This window comes from Scyliorhinus canicula, chromosome 7 (assembly GCF_902713615.1).
Source record: "Scyliorhinus canicula chromosome 7, sScyCan1.1, whole genome shotgun sequence".
Lineage (NCBI taxonomy): Eukaryota > Metazoa > Chordata > Chondrichthyes > Carcharhiniformes > Scyliorhinidae > Scyliorhinus > Scyliorhinus canicula.
Window position 1 is genome coordinate 149,304,466 of NC_052152.1, and position 14,501 is coordinate 149,318,966.

General features: G+C 44.9%; 1 protein-coding gene across 2 annotated transcripts in view; it reads left to right on the top strand.

The window, feature by feature from the left end:
- cbln4 (cerebellin 4 precursor) overlaps window positions 1-14,501 on the top strand; it is a 201,558-nt gene that overhangs the window by 173,889 nt on the left and 13,168 nt on the right. Inside the window, exon 3 of one of the 2 annotated variants that reach the window (XM_038803102.1) lies at window positions 6,200-6,335. In XM_038803102.1, the coding sequence (XP_038659030.1) occupies window positions 6,200-6,335 (136 nt within the window). Of the gene's footprint in view, window positions 1-6,199; window positions 7,182-14,501 lie in introns of those variants that run through there. The other variant, XM_038803101.1, reaches the window with a different exon arrangement.

Consider the following 14,501-nt stretch of genomic DNA (forward strand, 5'->3'; position numbering starts at 1 on the left):
ATTGGATGTGACTGCAGCCTAAGGGTTTCCCCCCATGTTGGAAAGTAAAAGATGTCCCTTCCAGCTTGTGCGGCATTCCATTTCAATAACGTGCGATCGGTCACCTTTTTGAGTGTAGTTGTGCCTGTTGCCTGGGAGTCTATGGCACCAGTATCTTAGATCCGAGCCCAACCTCCTGCCTGATCTCCACCAGCATCAAACGCTGGGGGAAACGTATTGATGGGAACATCATGATGGCACTCCTGGCGACTATTCACTTTCTGATGTGTGGACATGCTGAGCTATGGCCTTACAAAAATGAAAATGGTACAGTGAAAGTGATACATATTGATCTTTCCCATATTGGCAGCTTCCACCTCTGTCACAATTCCCTTAAAGCATTTTGTTACTGGTGTCAGACACCAAAGTGGACCATCCTGCAAAACTGCATTGAAGTGGCAGCCTAGAGTTCTTGAATAGGACAAGGCTGTCTCCAACCATGCCACCCCCATTCTTGGACTCCCTGTAGAACCAGGTGCAAGTCTCACACCTACTGTAGCCATGGCTGCAGCTCTCCCTTCTCTTCCTGCAGCAGGTATGGGATGACCAATATCACTTCCATCCTTCAGTGAAACAAGCACCCTGCTGTGGTAATGCTTGCAATGGCAGTGCATAACCCAAATATAAAAGCACAATTTCTGCTCGAAAATGATCTCACTAAAACTCTTTCAATGAGATGAGTATCAAAGATTTAAATTTTTTCATTTGTTCTTGGGAGGTGAACATCACTGTCAAAGCCAACATTTATTGCCCACTCTAATTGCTCTTGAGACATTGGTGATGAGCTGCCTTCTTGATCTGTTACAGTCCATGGTGTAGGTACAGCCACACTGCTGTTAGGGAAGGAGTTCCAGGATTTTGGCTCAGTGACAGTGAAGGAGCAATGATATTGTTTCAAGTCAGGGTGGTGTCTACATTTGAATGTTTCTTTTGATACTGTTTAAAATGACCAGTTCTAACCCCTACCACCTGGGAGGCTCCAGTACTGAGTGTGCATCAGGCTAAATTCATATTTATTCCATAGGAGCCTGATTTGCACATATTAAGGAGGCTCCAGCCTCTTTTAGCCACACTGGTTGCCGGTGCCTTGGTGCTGATGAAAATGGCAGTGGATGGTTCAGGAGCAGGAACAGTGTGTTCTAATTTTTATCGTGCTACTTCTCATTTCTGCCCATAAACAGGGGCAAAGGGTGGCACGGTGGCGCAGTGGTTAACACTGAGGATCCGAGTTCAATTCCAGTCCAGGGTCACCGTCCATGTGGAGTTTAAACATTGTCAGCGTAGGTTTCACCCTCGCAGCCCAAAAAGATGTACAGGGTAGGTAGGTTGGTCATGCTAAATTTCCCCGTAATTGGAAAAAAAAACAATTGGGTAATCTAAATTTATTTTCATTAAAAAAAATAAAAATAAAAAATAAACAGGAACAAGTGCTGGCCTCAGAGAATTTCCAATGGCGCCATTAGGTTTGGATTTCCAGCAATCCATCAGCACCTTTCACAGCGTACGGATAACTTATGGAGAGGGCAGTGCATAAGAGCTGCTGTCAGCATGATTTGTGTATATTATTATTTTTAATTTCGCTGTCGCATTGTAATGACAGCGAAGATGATAAAAATAACACTTCAGTCCCATAAAAAATGTTTTTTTTATCATTTCTGCGAAGGAAAGTCATTTTTGATTGCCAGACTCTCCATCATCCCCTGCACCTTAATTTACATGCCCTGCAAACAAACTATCTTATTGACAAATGTGAATTTTGTCTGCCATATTTTTGACACATTTAATAATTTATCTTATATTTCCTAGGGAGCTGTAAACTATTGATGTAAGTGTTTTAGAAGAATGATACCACAACTCATAAGTATCAACTCATATGTGATTTATTAATTAAATCCTTCACAGTTAAATATCATGCTCTGGAGGCTTATTTTTTACACGTGGGAAGCAAATACATTCTGAGACATGGGAGCAGTTGGGGGAGAGAAATCTTTCAAGTGAGAGGAGACAGGTTTGCGTGCTTTTTGGGGCCAACAAACCTCCTGAATTTGACTTTGGTTTGAAATCAGACATGGTCATTCCTGATCCCGATGTTCCTGGGGTGGGATTGAAGGCAAGTGGGCAAACACCTTGTGCTGGATTTTCTGGGCCTTCCCGCCAGTGGGATTTCCTGGTCCTGTCGAAGGCGACCACTGTGGCAGGTTCACTGATGAGAAAATCACTCAAAACCACAAGGATATCAGTGAGCTGACTCTACCACTGTAAAACATGCCATTGGGGTGGGGGGTGGGGGTGGGGGGTGATTCCTGGTTGATGGCTAAATGGCTGACTTGATAATGACCTCAAATCTGCAATTCGAAATTCTTCTTTTGACAGATTGAGCATATCATCCTGCCCACCCTCCCTTATTGGTCAGGGGCCAGAGGGTGGGTGGTAATCACATGGCCCTGGGAAAAATCCTCGACAAAGACCATCCTTCAGGACTTTGACCCGCAAACGGTCCCACCAAATGGTTAGGGACGAAGTTCACATAATTCTACCCATGAAATCATCTCAACTTCCTCACTATGTAAAGTGTTTTTGGATGAAGTGCTCAAATTGTCCAGAACCTCTTAAATACGCTTAGCTCATGTTTATTTTAGCCATGCCAACATGTATGTTGGCCTCTCACAGTTCAAGTCAGTACAAGTAGAAATCGAGCAATGAAATTCTTCAGCTCCCATTTCCTCCCACAGTCCAAAGATGTGCATGTTAGATGGATTGGCCATGCTAAATTTCCTTTTAGTGTCCAAAAAAGGTAGGTGGGGTTACTGGGTTACGAGGATAGGGTGGAACAATGGGCCTCGGTCGGGTGCTCTTTCAGAGAGTCAACACAGACTCAATGGGCCAAATGGCCTCCTTCTGCACTGTAGTGATTGTATGATTCTATAACAATCATCAGGATGTGCTACTAGGAAGTATCTCACCAAAAGAACACCAATGTGCACTGTCTAATTTCGTGAAAGTGGTAATGTTTTGACATTGACTCGCTAGTTTAGCAAAACACACTAGCGAGATGTACTGTGTCACCACCGTGTATAGCAAACATTTAAGTTGACATTCATTGTTTGTCACTGGTTTAAAAGAGAAAAATACCTCCAGGTGGAATAAAAAGACATTGGGAGAGATCTCCTGGTTGTTCACGCCAGCAGGATATTCTGGTCCCACCAACGACGCAACTCCGCCGCAGGTTTCCTGGTGGCGTGGGGTGGATTCAGTTGGAAATCCCATTGACAAAGCCGGGACCAGAAGATCCTGCCGCTGTCCAAGGACGGGCCACCTCACACTGTCGAGAAACACACCTCACGCAGGTAGGCCAGAGAATCAGGTCAAAGAGCCTCAACTAGTCTATTGGCAGGAAGGCTGAACTTGACTTTCCGCAGCCCTAGCTTAATCAAAGTTTGTCTGGAAGGTAATTGACTCTCTACCATATGGGCTGGATTCTCCGCTCACTGACACCGAAATCACATTCGGCGATCGGCCAGAGAATAAGAGTTCCCAACCAAATTGGGGGCGGCGACGCTTTCGCGATGCTCCACCCCTTCCAAAGCGGCATACTCCGAGTACACCACGCTACGTATCTGAGGCCCGTTCCCCAATGCTCCGCCCCCGACCGGCCAAGTTCCCAACGGCGTAGGTCACTCATGGTCTCATCCATTGGGAACTCGGCATGGTGGCTGTGAACTCAGTTCAGCGCAGCAACAGTCGAAGGAGGGCCGATCTGTGGGCAGGGGGGGACTTAATAGGGTCTGGGGGCACTCTGGAGTGTGGTCCGGTGTGCGCCACCAGGTCAAAGGGGGGCACGATTTCATAGCGGTCTCTGCCATGTGCATGCGTAGCCATGGACCCGGCAATTCTCTGGGCCATATCAGCAGCTAAATCGGGTGCTCTACACTGCCGCCATGCTAGCCCCCAGAAAAACGGGGAATCGGTGGCCATTTTACATTATTTGTTCTGGCATAAAACACCACTGTTCCTACGCCAACGTGGGGACATAGCCCCAGAATCGAAGAATCCAGCCCATGTTTTGACATCGGTGCTATGGAGGATAAGGTTGAATCCATTTGGGTGGAAATCAGGAATAGCAAGGCGAAAAAGTCACTCTTAGGAGTAGTCTATAGGCCACCAAATAGTAACATTATGGTGGGGCAGGAAATAAACAAAGAAATAACTGATGCATGTAGAAATGGTACAGCAGTTATCATGGGGGATCTTATTCTACATGTCGATTGGTTTAACCAGATCGGACAAGGCAGCCTTGAGGAGGAGTTTATATGGAGTGGTCCCGGCGGATTGGAAATTAGCAAACGTGACACCACTGTTTAAAAAAGGAGGTAGACAGAAAGCAGGTAATTATAGGCCAGTGAACTTAACTTCGGTAATAGGGCAGATGCTGGAATCTATCATGAAGGAAGAAATAGCGAGGCATCTGGATAGAAATTGTCCCGTTGGGCAGACGCAGCATGGGTTCATAAAGGGCAAGTCATGCTGAACTAATTTAGTGGGATTTTTTGAGGACATTATCAGTGCGGTAGACAATGGATGTGGTATGTCTGGATTTCCAGAAAGTCTTTGACAAGGTGCCACACAAAAGGTTGCTGCATAAGATCAAGATGCATGGCATTAAGGATAAAGTAGTAGATAGAGGATTGGTTAATTAATAGAAAGCAAAGAGTGGGGAGTAATGGGTGTTTCTCTGGTTGGCAATCAGTAGCTAGTGATGTCCCTCAGGGATCAGTGTTGGGCCCACAATTGTTCACAATTTACATAGATGATTTGGAGTTGGGGACCAAGGGCAATGTGTCCAAGTTTGCAGACGACACTAAGATGAGTGGTAAAGCAAAAAGTACAGAGGATACTGGAAGTCTGCAGAGGGATTTGGATAGGTTAAGTGAGTGGGCTAGGGTCTGGCAGATGGAATACAATGTTGACAAGTGTGAGGTTATCCATTTTGGTAGGAATATCAGCAAAAGGGATTATTATTTAAATGGCAAAATATTAAAAAATGCTGCTGTGCAGAGAGACCTGGGTATGCTAGTGCATGAGTCGCAAAAAGTTGGTTTACAGGTGCAACAGGTGATTAAGAAGGCGAATGGAATTTTGTCTTTCATTGCTAGAGGGATGGAGTTTAAGACTAGGGAGGTTATGCTGCAATTGTGTAAGGTGTTAGTAAGGCCACACCTGGAGTATTGTGTTCAGTTTTGGTCTCCTTACCTGAGAAAGGACATACTGGCACTGGAGCGTGTGCAGAGGAGATTCACTAGGTTAATCCCAGAGCTGAAGGGGTTGGATTACGAGGAGAGGTTGAGTAGACTGGGACTGTACTCGTTGGAATTTAGAAGGATGAGGGGGGATCTTATAGAAACATATAAAATTATGAAGGGAATAGATAGGATAGATGCGGGCAGGTTGTTTCCATTGGTGGGTGAAAGCAAAACTAGGGGGCATAGCCTCAAAATAAGGGGAAGTAGATTTAGGACTTAGTTTAGGAGGAACTTCTTCACCCAAAGGGTTGTGAATCTATGGAATTCCTTTCCCAGTGAAACAGTTGAGGCTCCTTCATTAAATGTTTTTAAGATAAAGACAGTTTTTTGAAGAATAAAGGGATTAAGGGTTATGGTGTTCAGGCCGGAAAGTGGAGCTGAGTCCACAAAAGATCAGCCATGATCTCATTGAATGGCAGAGGAGGCTCAAGGGGCAGATGACCTACTCTTGCTCCTAGTTCTTATGTTCTTATGTTTTGTGAGCCGACTTTTAGCACAATTCTACCACATTCCCCGCACCCCCACTCCCCCACCTGCAGCCCCTTCAAGGGGAGGATTAATTTCTGTCTCTGGTATGCATCTGAGAAATTAGCTTATGTTTAGTTGGTTAAGGAGCTCTTGAATAAAAAGTTTTTGGTATAAATGTTGACAAGACAATGTACCTTGATGACTGACGATTCCTACTGGAAGCTGTCTGTTTCTGAATTTGGTTTGGGAATAGGATCTGGCTCCGATGGAGTTTTAATACTTTTGGATTGGAGTTTCAGAAAAAATCTTTGTATCCTTTGGCTGTGACTTGCTTGGCACAATAACTTCTTCATCCACTTAAAATATAACAACTGTTTCTTTTTTAATCATAGGTCAACCTCATGCTTAATGGTAAACCGGTAATTTCTGCTTTTGCTGGAGACAAAGATGTGACTCGTGAAGCTGCCACTAACGGAGTCCTGCTCTATTTAGATAAAGAAGACAAAGCATACCTGAAACTGGAGAAAGGTAACTTGGTTGGCGGATGGCAATATTCAACATTTTCTGGCTTTTTGGTTTTCCCTCTGTAAATCCCAGCAACATACCTTTGAATCCACGTGCATACATTTCTCGATATAAACTGATTGTTCTACATGTTGTTCTTTGAAGATCATTTAAAAATTGTGGATCATTGTCCCAAGCATTAATCTGGACTTTACCTAATCGCACGAAGCAAAAACTGGATGTGAATTGTCTGGTTTATTTGAACCGCTTCAAAGACCTCTGGAGGGAAAGGAAAGATTTCAACATCTTACGTGTTCTGCGCAACGTGAGACAGGACTTAACGTGGCAAATTGTAAATTAAAGGAAAACACCCTAGCTGCAGTTGATGTTAAGATGGAACAGTTTGCCTGCAACATTAGTGACAAATTATCTGGACTGGATACATATGTATACATTAACAAATACGTTTTGCTTTTAACAAACCTGTCCATGAGGTTAAATGCATTTAATAATGGCTTAAAGTTTAGTTCCCTTAATTAACATATTACACTTGAGGAGGAAAGAAAATACCAATTTATCACAAATGTATAGTTGATTTGGAATGTGTGTATGTTCATGACCATGCTACATATGCTTACATTGCCTTAAAATGCATAGAAATAGATGTATAATTCTACTCTGGCATTTATCTTCATATTGAAAACTGGACCTTGCTTTAGGTTTTCAATGCACTTTACCTGAATATTCTCTTTTCATAGAATCCCTGCAGTGCAAAAGGAGGCCATTTGGCCAATCGAGTCTACACTGACCCTCCAAAAGAGCACTCTACCTAGGCTCCCTTCCCTGTCCTATTCCCATAACCTCTGTGCATTAATCATGGCCAACCCACCTAACCTGCGCATCTTTGGACTGTGGGAGGAAACCGGAGCACCCGGAAGAAACCCACGAGGAGAATGTGCAAACTCCACACAGACAGCCACCCAAGGATAGACTCGAACCCGGGCCCCTGGGGCTGTGAGGCAGCAGTGCTAACCACTGTGCCGCCGTTTTGTTAATTTAATAATTTCAGACCAAATGAGCTTAAAATTATGGGAAGCAAGATGTTGAACTGTGTTCTTTGTGTGCTGATGGTGATGTCATGTTGCCTTCAGGACACCGTATTGTAAAAGTTGATTTAATACCAAAATGCTTGGATGCTGGTGTCATTCTGGACATTAGTCACAAATGGTGGCATTGTTTCTGACACCTGTATGCATTCTTGGAGCAGTGACACCCCTGAGGTCACATTTGGGAAGTGTTGGCATTGTCCCAAATATGCTTATTGTTTCCTTCCTTCAATTCATAATCCATCTGCCAACGAGAGCCAAAAGGTGTGACCCAATTCTCACCAAAGCTACAATGTTTGTGGTTAGATTCTGTAACATATTTGACCTATGACTTACTATGTTTTATTTTAATTTATTATCTATGCCTCAGTGAGCTATCTGAACTTGAGGTTTGTGGCATGGGCTTGGAATTTTTTAATTGACCATTTTAATAGTGGGGATTCAAGTAATCCAAAGTTGCGGTTATTAGGAGTTGAATTCAGAAATTTCAGTGAACCATTCACCTGTTACAACTTCCAGTCTGGCCAATTTCTATACGAATGAGCATCAATCAAGATATTGCCACAGTGGTCAACGTGTTTTATGTAGTTTTACATCTTCTAAACCGACAGTGATGAGTTTATTGATATCTCACAACAAATCATAAGTCCTGAACAGTGAACCGAACTCTGACGCAAAAAAAAGCAGCAATGAGTTTTGGAATGTGAATATATCATTAAAGCCTGTGACATGTGTTGCCCCTGATAACATATCATTATGTTCTAAAGTTGTGGTTGATCCCTTTGTAGTTGATGCTTTATTTTTACTGGCAGACTCCTTGTGTGAATGTATTGTAGGCAATCCAAAATGACAGCAGACCTATTGAAACCTCAGTTTGCTAACCACTGGAATTATAGACTTGAGTCCAAGATAGAAACATTCAAAAAGTTTGCCACATTTTTCTGGTTACTAAGACTCATGCCAAATTTAGTTTCATATTAGTCACTGGTCTTGTTTTATTGAATAACATTCTCGAGTTAACACACACGATGTTGCATTATAGAGTGGCCACTATGCCCTTGAAAAAGATTTGCCTAAATATAATGGGACTGACAGTATTCCATATTTTGGTTTAAACCATGGCCGGACTTCTCCAGTGGCTGGGATTCATTTTTCCTACTGGGAGCGCCAGTGGGTTTCCCAGCAGATTGGGGGTGGTTTCAATGGGAAATCCCATTGACAAGCTGCGGGAGGATAGAATCCCACTGTCAGCAAATGGCACATTGGCGAGAAACATGCGGTTGGGGAACCGGAGAATCCAATTTTCACAAACGTCCGTGTAGAGTTCCACTCTCTTGTAGAAGCAAATTGAAAACAAATAGTGTTTGGAATGGTTGAAAAGTCAAGCCCCGAAATCATTCTCATGCTTTAAAAGAATATGTATTAATGCTAGTTTCTTATGGCTCACCATGTTTTATTTTGATAAACTTTATTGTAGTTACAGACCTAGTTTTCATGAATAAGCCCTCTTTGAATAGAACATAGTGAAAATGAACCAGTTTGACCTTGTGAAGTACAATTATGGTTTTGTATCAACACCCATATCAATGATTCAGGAATTAATTTTATTACAGCTGAGCATTCTTAATGTTGGCCAGTGAGAATTAAATCATGTAAAATGAAGTAGATTTGTGGTAGTATACTTCGAGGGAAATCTATTCAACTCATGATCACAATTAATGCCAATTTAATGATCAAGGATAATAATGATCATGGATTCCTAACGCAGCATATCTTTAATCGATCTTTGGAAGACCTGGATCACAAAATGTAAGGACAGAAATAGAAAGTTTCCTCCTCATGGCTTGACTGGAGTAATTGTTTTATATGGGGGCTAGTTAGCTCAGTTGTATAAATGGCTAGCATGGAGTCCAAAATAGCACCAACAGTGTGGCCTCAATTCCCATTCTGGTTGAGACAGACGTGGAATCTGCCTACTCACCCAGCTCGTGAAAGTGGAAGACAATAGCAAACCAACACTGGCAAAACTCTGCCAGGCAAAAAGTCCTGGATGAAGCATCAGCAGACCATAAAACAAGGACCTGCCTTTCGAGCAGAGCACTCGTGACGTGACATTGGATCATCTAAACTCTCGTCCCATGCTTTTGGCTGAATTGTGGTACCTCAGTCCAGTGTCTATTTTTCATTTGCAACTGGAGGCAGTGTGAGCAAGCTAGACAATCATGGAGGTTATTCGCCCTTGTCAAATCACCACATCAACAAACAATTGGCAGGTAGGAGCACCGAGGATCGTTTGTTTTTGCCTCTGGTGATCGAACCAGTGACAGCACCACTACTGTTACCAAGGTCGAGATTGGCTAACTCAATCCTGGTCTGTATGCAGGCCAAGTCAAGAGGGAGGACAATTTCTCACTGGTTTATTATTTTCTCCCGAAGTATTCCTAATATATGCTCCTATTATTTATGGAAATTAATGGAGGTAAGCGGGGTGGTGAAGGAAGGTTCAAACTTTAAGTGAATTCCATCATTTTGCTGTGAATTAAAGAAAACCATTACAAAAAAAGGAGACAAGTTCAACTTTCATTTCATCGCTGCCTTTTAGTTTAAAGCCTTGACAATATTATTACAGTGCCATCACTGTTGCGAGAATATGCTTCTTGTATATTCTGACAGTAATATTGGTCTTTTAAGAAAACATGTTGTTGTTTAAATTAGCCTGTGACTTATTCTGTACTCAAAGCTTACAGAAAGACCTTGAAGATTGTACAGTTGTGTGCATGTGTGTGTAATATGCAGTAGTGAAGGAAAGGCTAAATCTTGCAAGTCTGTAACCAGCAGTTTACATCCAATATATCAGATATATATTAATTCCTACTCTTCAATTTTGATCAAAGTTAATTTTATAACTGCAGAAAACAATCACAGATTGAGTAAGTTTCTTCCATGCCATCATTAGTTAAATGAATATATTCAATTCACTAAAATGACTGAGAGTTCTTAACAATCGCTCTTTCCAGCAAGTGACTCCAGTCTTTGTTGAAGCCATTTAATATCCATAGCAAAATCCTTCTAATTTGTCTTAAGATGTGGTGGTGTTCTATTTTTCCTTTTCAAATTCCGTGAGTTACACAAGACAGGCAATTTTATACGCCATTTTGTTCCAATCCTGTTAGTTTTAAGTCCGAATACTGAGATACTTCTGCTATTTGAAATAGTTCTTCCTCGAATTAGTCTTGAGAGCTGCATGCCAATAATAAGGGGCACAATTTAATGGAAAAAGTTCAAAGTGTCATATCAGATTCGACTTCCCTACAGCCGATCTGGTGAGATTGCGGCCCGTACCTAACGACTTAGTGCTGGAAATGATCCCCCACGAGCTTCAGAGCGCAACTGGCTGTCCCTCCAGCTGATTCTCCAGACTTGCGTCCACAGCTCCACACTAATAAGCGGGATCTGCTCATAAACGCTCCCTCCAAACTCATGCCTAGGCAACACGCGAGCACGGGATGTGAGACGGGACACCCTGTTCCTCCGAGGGCATTGGAGGTCCAGCAGCCAGGGCGCAGATGCCGCCTGGAAGGCAGTGGCTTTCAGTACTGGCAGCATGACTAGGATGACTACCTTGCAATGTCAGAAGAAGACCAATGACATCCACCCGGCCACACGGATAAGTAAACACCAGCCCCTGGCATCAGTCTCGCATGGCACCCCTCCGACAGGTCAGCAGTTGGTGCTGGTAGCACCCCACCCCCACCCCCCAGCCTCACAGCAGATAACCATGCTTGTGTCCCAGCACACCCTGGCACCCACCAGCACAATCAATCCATGCTCAGCTGCGGTGCTCACAATATGTCACATGTCATAGCAAGCGTTTCACAATTCCCCCTCTCTGTCCTCACAGGAGAGGTTGGCCCATAACAGGCAAGAAAGGGCCTAGAAGGGCGAAAGTAGGCCGGACATCAGAGTCCTCACCCGCGGTTAGGAATGGGCCCTGGAGATTGGAGAGGTGGCTGAGGAGAGAGTGGTCACTGACAGAGAGGTTAGCCTGTTTTGCAGATCAAGTGAGTTGTTCATGTCAAAGAAAATGAGCCTTCCCTCTCACTGACCACATGTCCATTCACTCGCATGGTCTCCATTTGATGAAGCCGGGCCATCCAGGGTCCCAATCCCCTCTCTCTCTCTCTCTCTCTCTCTCCCCCCACTCCTCCACGAGCATGCTTCGAGGATGCCGCCATTGTGACATAACAGTTTTCACCCCATCCTCCACCAGTGTGGAAAACACCTCAGTGGACAACATTAGTCAACAGGCTTCGAGGGTATAACCTGGTGAGTACCACACAGATGCTGATGCTCATCAGGTGGAGGCAGGAACATCCAAGAGAGTCAGAAGTCTGCTGCATCCCAGGACTGAGCTGCGTCTTAATCAGATGCTGAGCTTCTGGGCAACATTATCCCATGGTTGTTGCAGGTACTAGGACATAGCCATGGCATTCGGGAGGGTATGTCAGTGACTCTCCGGTCAGTGCATAACCAATTGGAGGAGTCCCAGAGGCTATGGGCCACAGGAGATGGTGGCAGCAATTCCTGGCACTGAAGCCAATACCCGAGGCTGGCGAACCCAGTGGAAAGCCTGCAGCATGAGGTCAGTGTCATGAGAGGTGGTGTCCAAGGCGTGGCTCAGTCAGCATCAACCATGGCTGAGGGCCTCAACATCATGTCCCAGTTGCTGAAGGACATGTCACAGATGCAGGTGGACATTGCGGTGGCACTGCAGAGCATGGCCCAGATGCAGGTAAATGCTAATTATTATGGATGCTAGAATCTGAAATAAAAACAGAAAATACTGAACAATCTCAGCAGGTATGACAGCATCTGTTGGGGAAAAGGGAGCTAATGATTCAAGTCTGGATGACTCTTTGTCAAAGCTAGGGAGAACTGGAAATGGGGTGGAGGGGGGAATGCATGGAGTGGCGGGGCTGGATATGGGCCAGTGATAGGTGAAGATGGACAAAGATGTTGAGCCCATAAGAAGTCTTAGAATACCAGGTTAAAGTCCAACAGGTTTGTTTTGAATCACTAGCTTTTGGAGCACAGTTCATTCCTCAGAAGCTGTGCTCCGAAAGCTAGTGATTCAAAACAAACCTGTGGGACTTTAACCTGGTGTTGTAAGACTCCTTCCTGTGCTCACCCCAGTCCAACGCCGGCATCTCCACATCAAAGATGTTGAGGACAGAAGATAAAAGGAATGTTAACGGAGGTGATTAAGGCTAAGAAGGGTGCTGAGAGTGGCACATTAAGAGATTAGAATATGTGAATGGCAGAACAAAGGTGAGCAGTATGTCAAAGGGCAACATGGAACAGTTTGTCCAAGTGGAGTGGGGGGGGGGGGATAATGGTGACAGTAAAATAGATAAATGGGGTTTGATTGATTGATATTTATTGTCACATGTGCCAAAATACAGTGAAAAGTATTTTTCTGTAGCCAAGCAAACGTACACATTATGTACATAGTAGATAAGCGAATAATCGGTAGAGTACATTAACAAATTGTATATCAACAAATAGTGATTGGTTGCAGTGCGGAACAAGGGCCAAACAAGAGCGTCGTGAATAGTGTTCTTACAGGGAACAGATCAGTCCGAGGGAGAGTCGTTGAGGAGTTTATTGCTGTGGGGAAGAAATTCTTCCCATGTCTGGATTGTGGGCCTTCAGACTTCTGTATCATCTGCCTGATGGAATGGACTGGAAGATGGCAAAGCCTGGGTGGGAGGGGTCTCTGACAATGCTGTCTGCCTTCCTAAGGCAGCAGGAGGTGTAGACAGAATCGATGGGAGGGCGGCAAGCTCATGTGATGCGTTGGGCTGAATTCACCACACTCTGCGGTTTCCTGCGATCTTGGGCCGAGCAGTTGCCATACCAAGCCGTAATGCAACCGAATAGGATGCTCGCTATGGCACACCTGTAGAAGTTTGTGATCGTCAATGCAGACATGCCAAATTTCTTTGGCTTCCTTCGGAAGTAGAGACATTGTTGGGTGAGGGTGGAGGAGAGAGTATATACAGTCTGAAGTTGCAACTAGTCATTGCTGAGGCTCGCCGGAGCGTGTCCCAGTCACTGAGGAGCTTCACTGACAGTGTCAATACCTTGGAACTCACCCCAGCTGCCCCTCCACCCCATGGGCCCTATGGGCATCATCGAGGAGGAGGGAGCGCTGTAGGCCTACCCGGTGCTTGCCACCAGGGAGACGATGGTGGTCTCCACCTCACTCGAATTCCCCCCTCCTCTCAAGGTCAGCGGCAGAATAGGGTGATACTGTGGTGCTAGTGAAACCGGCAATACGGCTGAGTCCCTCTGCACTAGGCCCCCAGAGGATGCCCGCCAAGGGCATCATAGGCTACAGGGTTCAAGCAGCAGCAGGCTGCCCCCATCTCTGATGTGCATCCTGGAGGTTCACCTAAATGTTGTGGAAGAGCACTAAAGATGAGGAAGATTGAGGATCACTGAGCAGGCACTGGTAGGTTGGGGGGGGGGGGGGGGGGTGCACCATCTGTAGCTGGGGACAATGGAGATTTTGAATGTTTACTATTGAAATATGTTACACCTGATACATGTGCAGACTCTGTCACAATTATTCTTCATAGAGGGCATGTCTACACCCCCATCCCCAGCTGCCCTCCACTCCTCCCATCACCTGCCCCCGGGCACAGTGATTTGAGAGCAAGAGCCCCCGATGCAGACTCCATGCAGGTGATGGGTGTGCGTGTGCTGTCAGCAGAAAGTCAGAGTCAGACTTGGGTGTGGACTGAAGAGCACTGGAGAGAGTTATCATCACCCTCGTGCTTTGTATAGTGACCCACTAACAGTCCCAACACAGAGCCATCATCCTGGAGTGTAGTTACACAGACCATGGGAAGGTGGAATAGGGTGGTTGCGGCAGGAATGGGGAAATAGGTGGGGGGGAGGAGAATAGGGGGAGGAGGAAAATGTGGGGAAGACGGTGAGCTGATGGATAAAGCCTCCGTTTATGAGAATTAGGTGAGGATGAGGGTCCCCTGCACCTTCGGGTGTGCTGGACCCTTGCTGC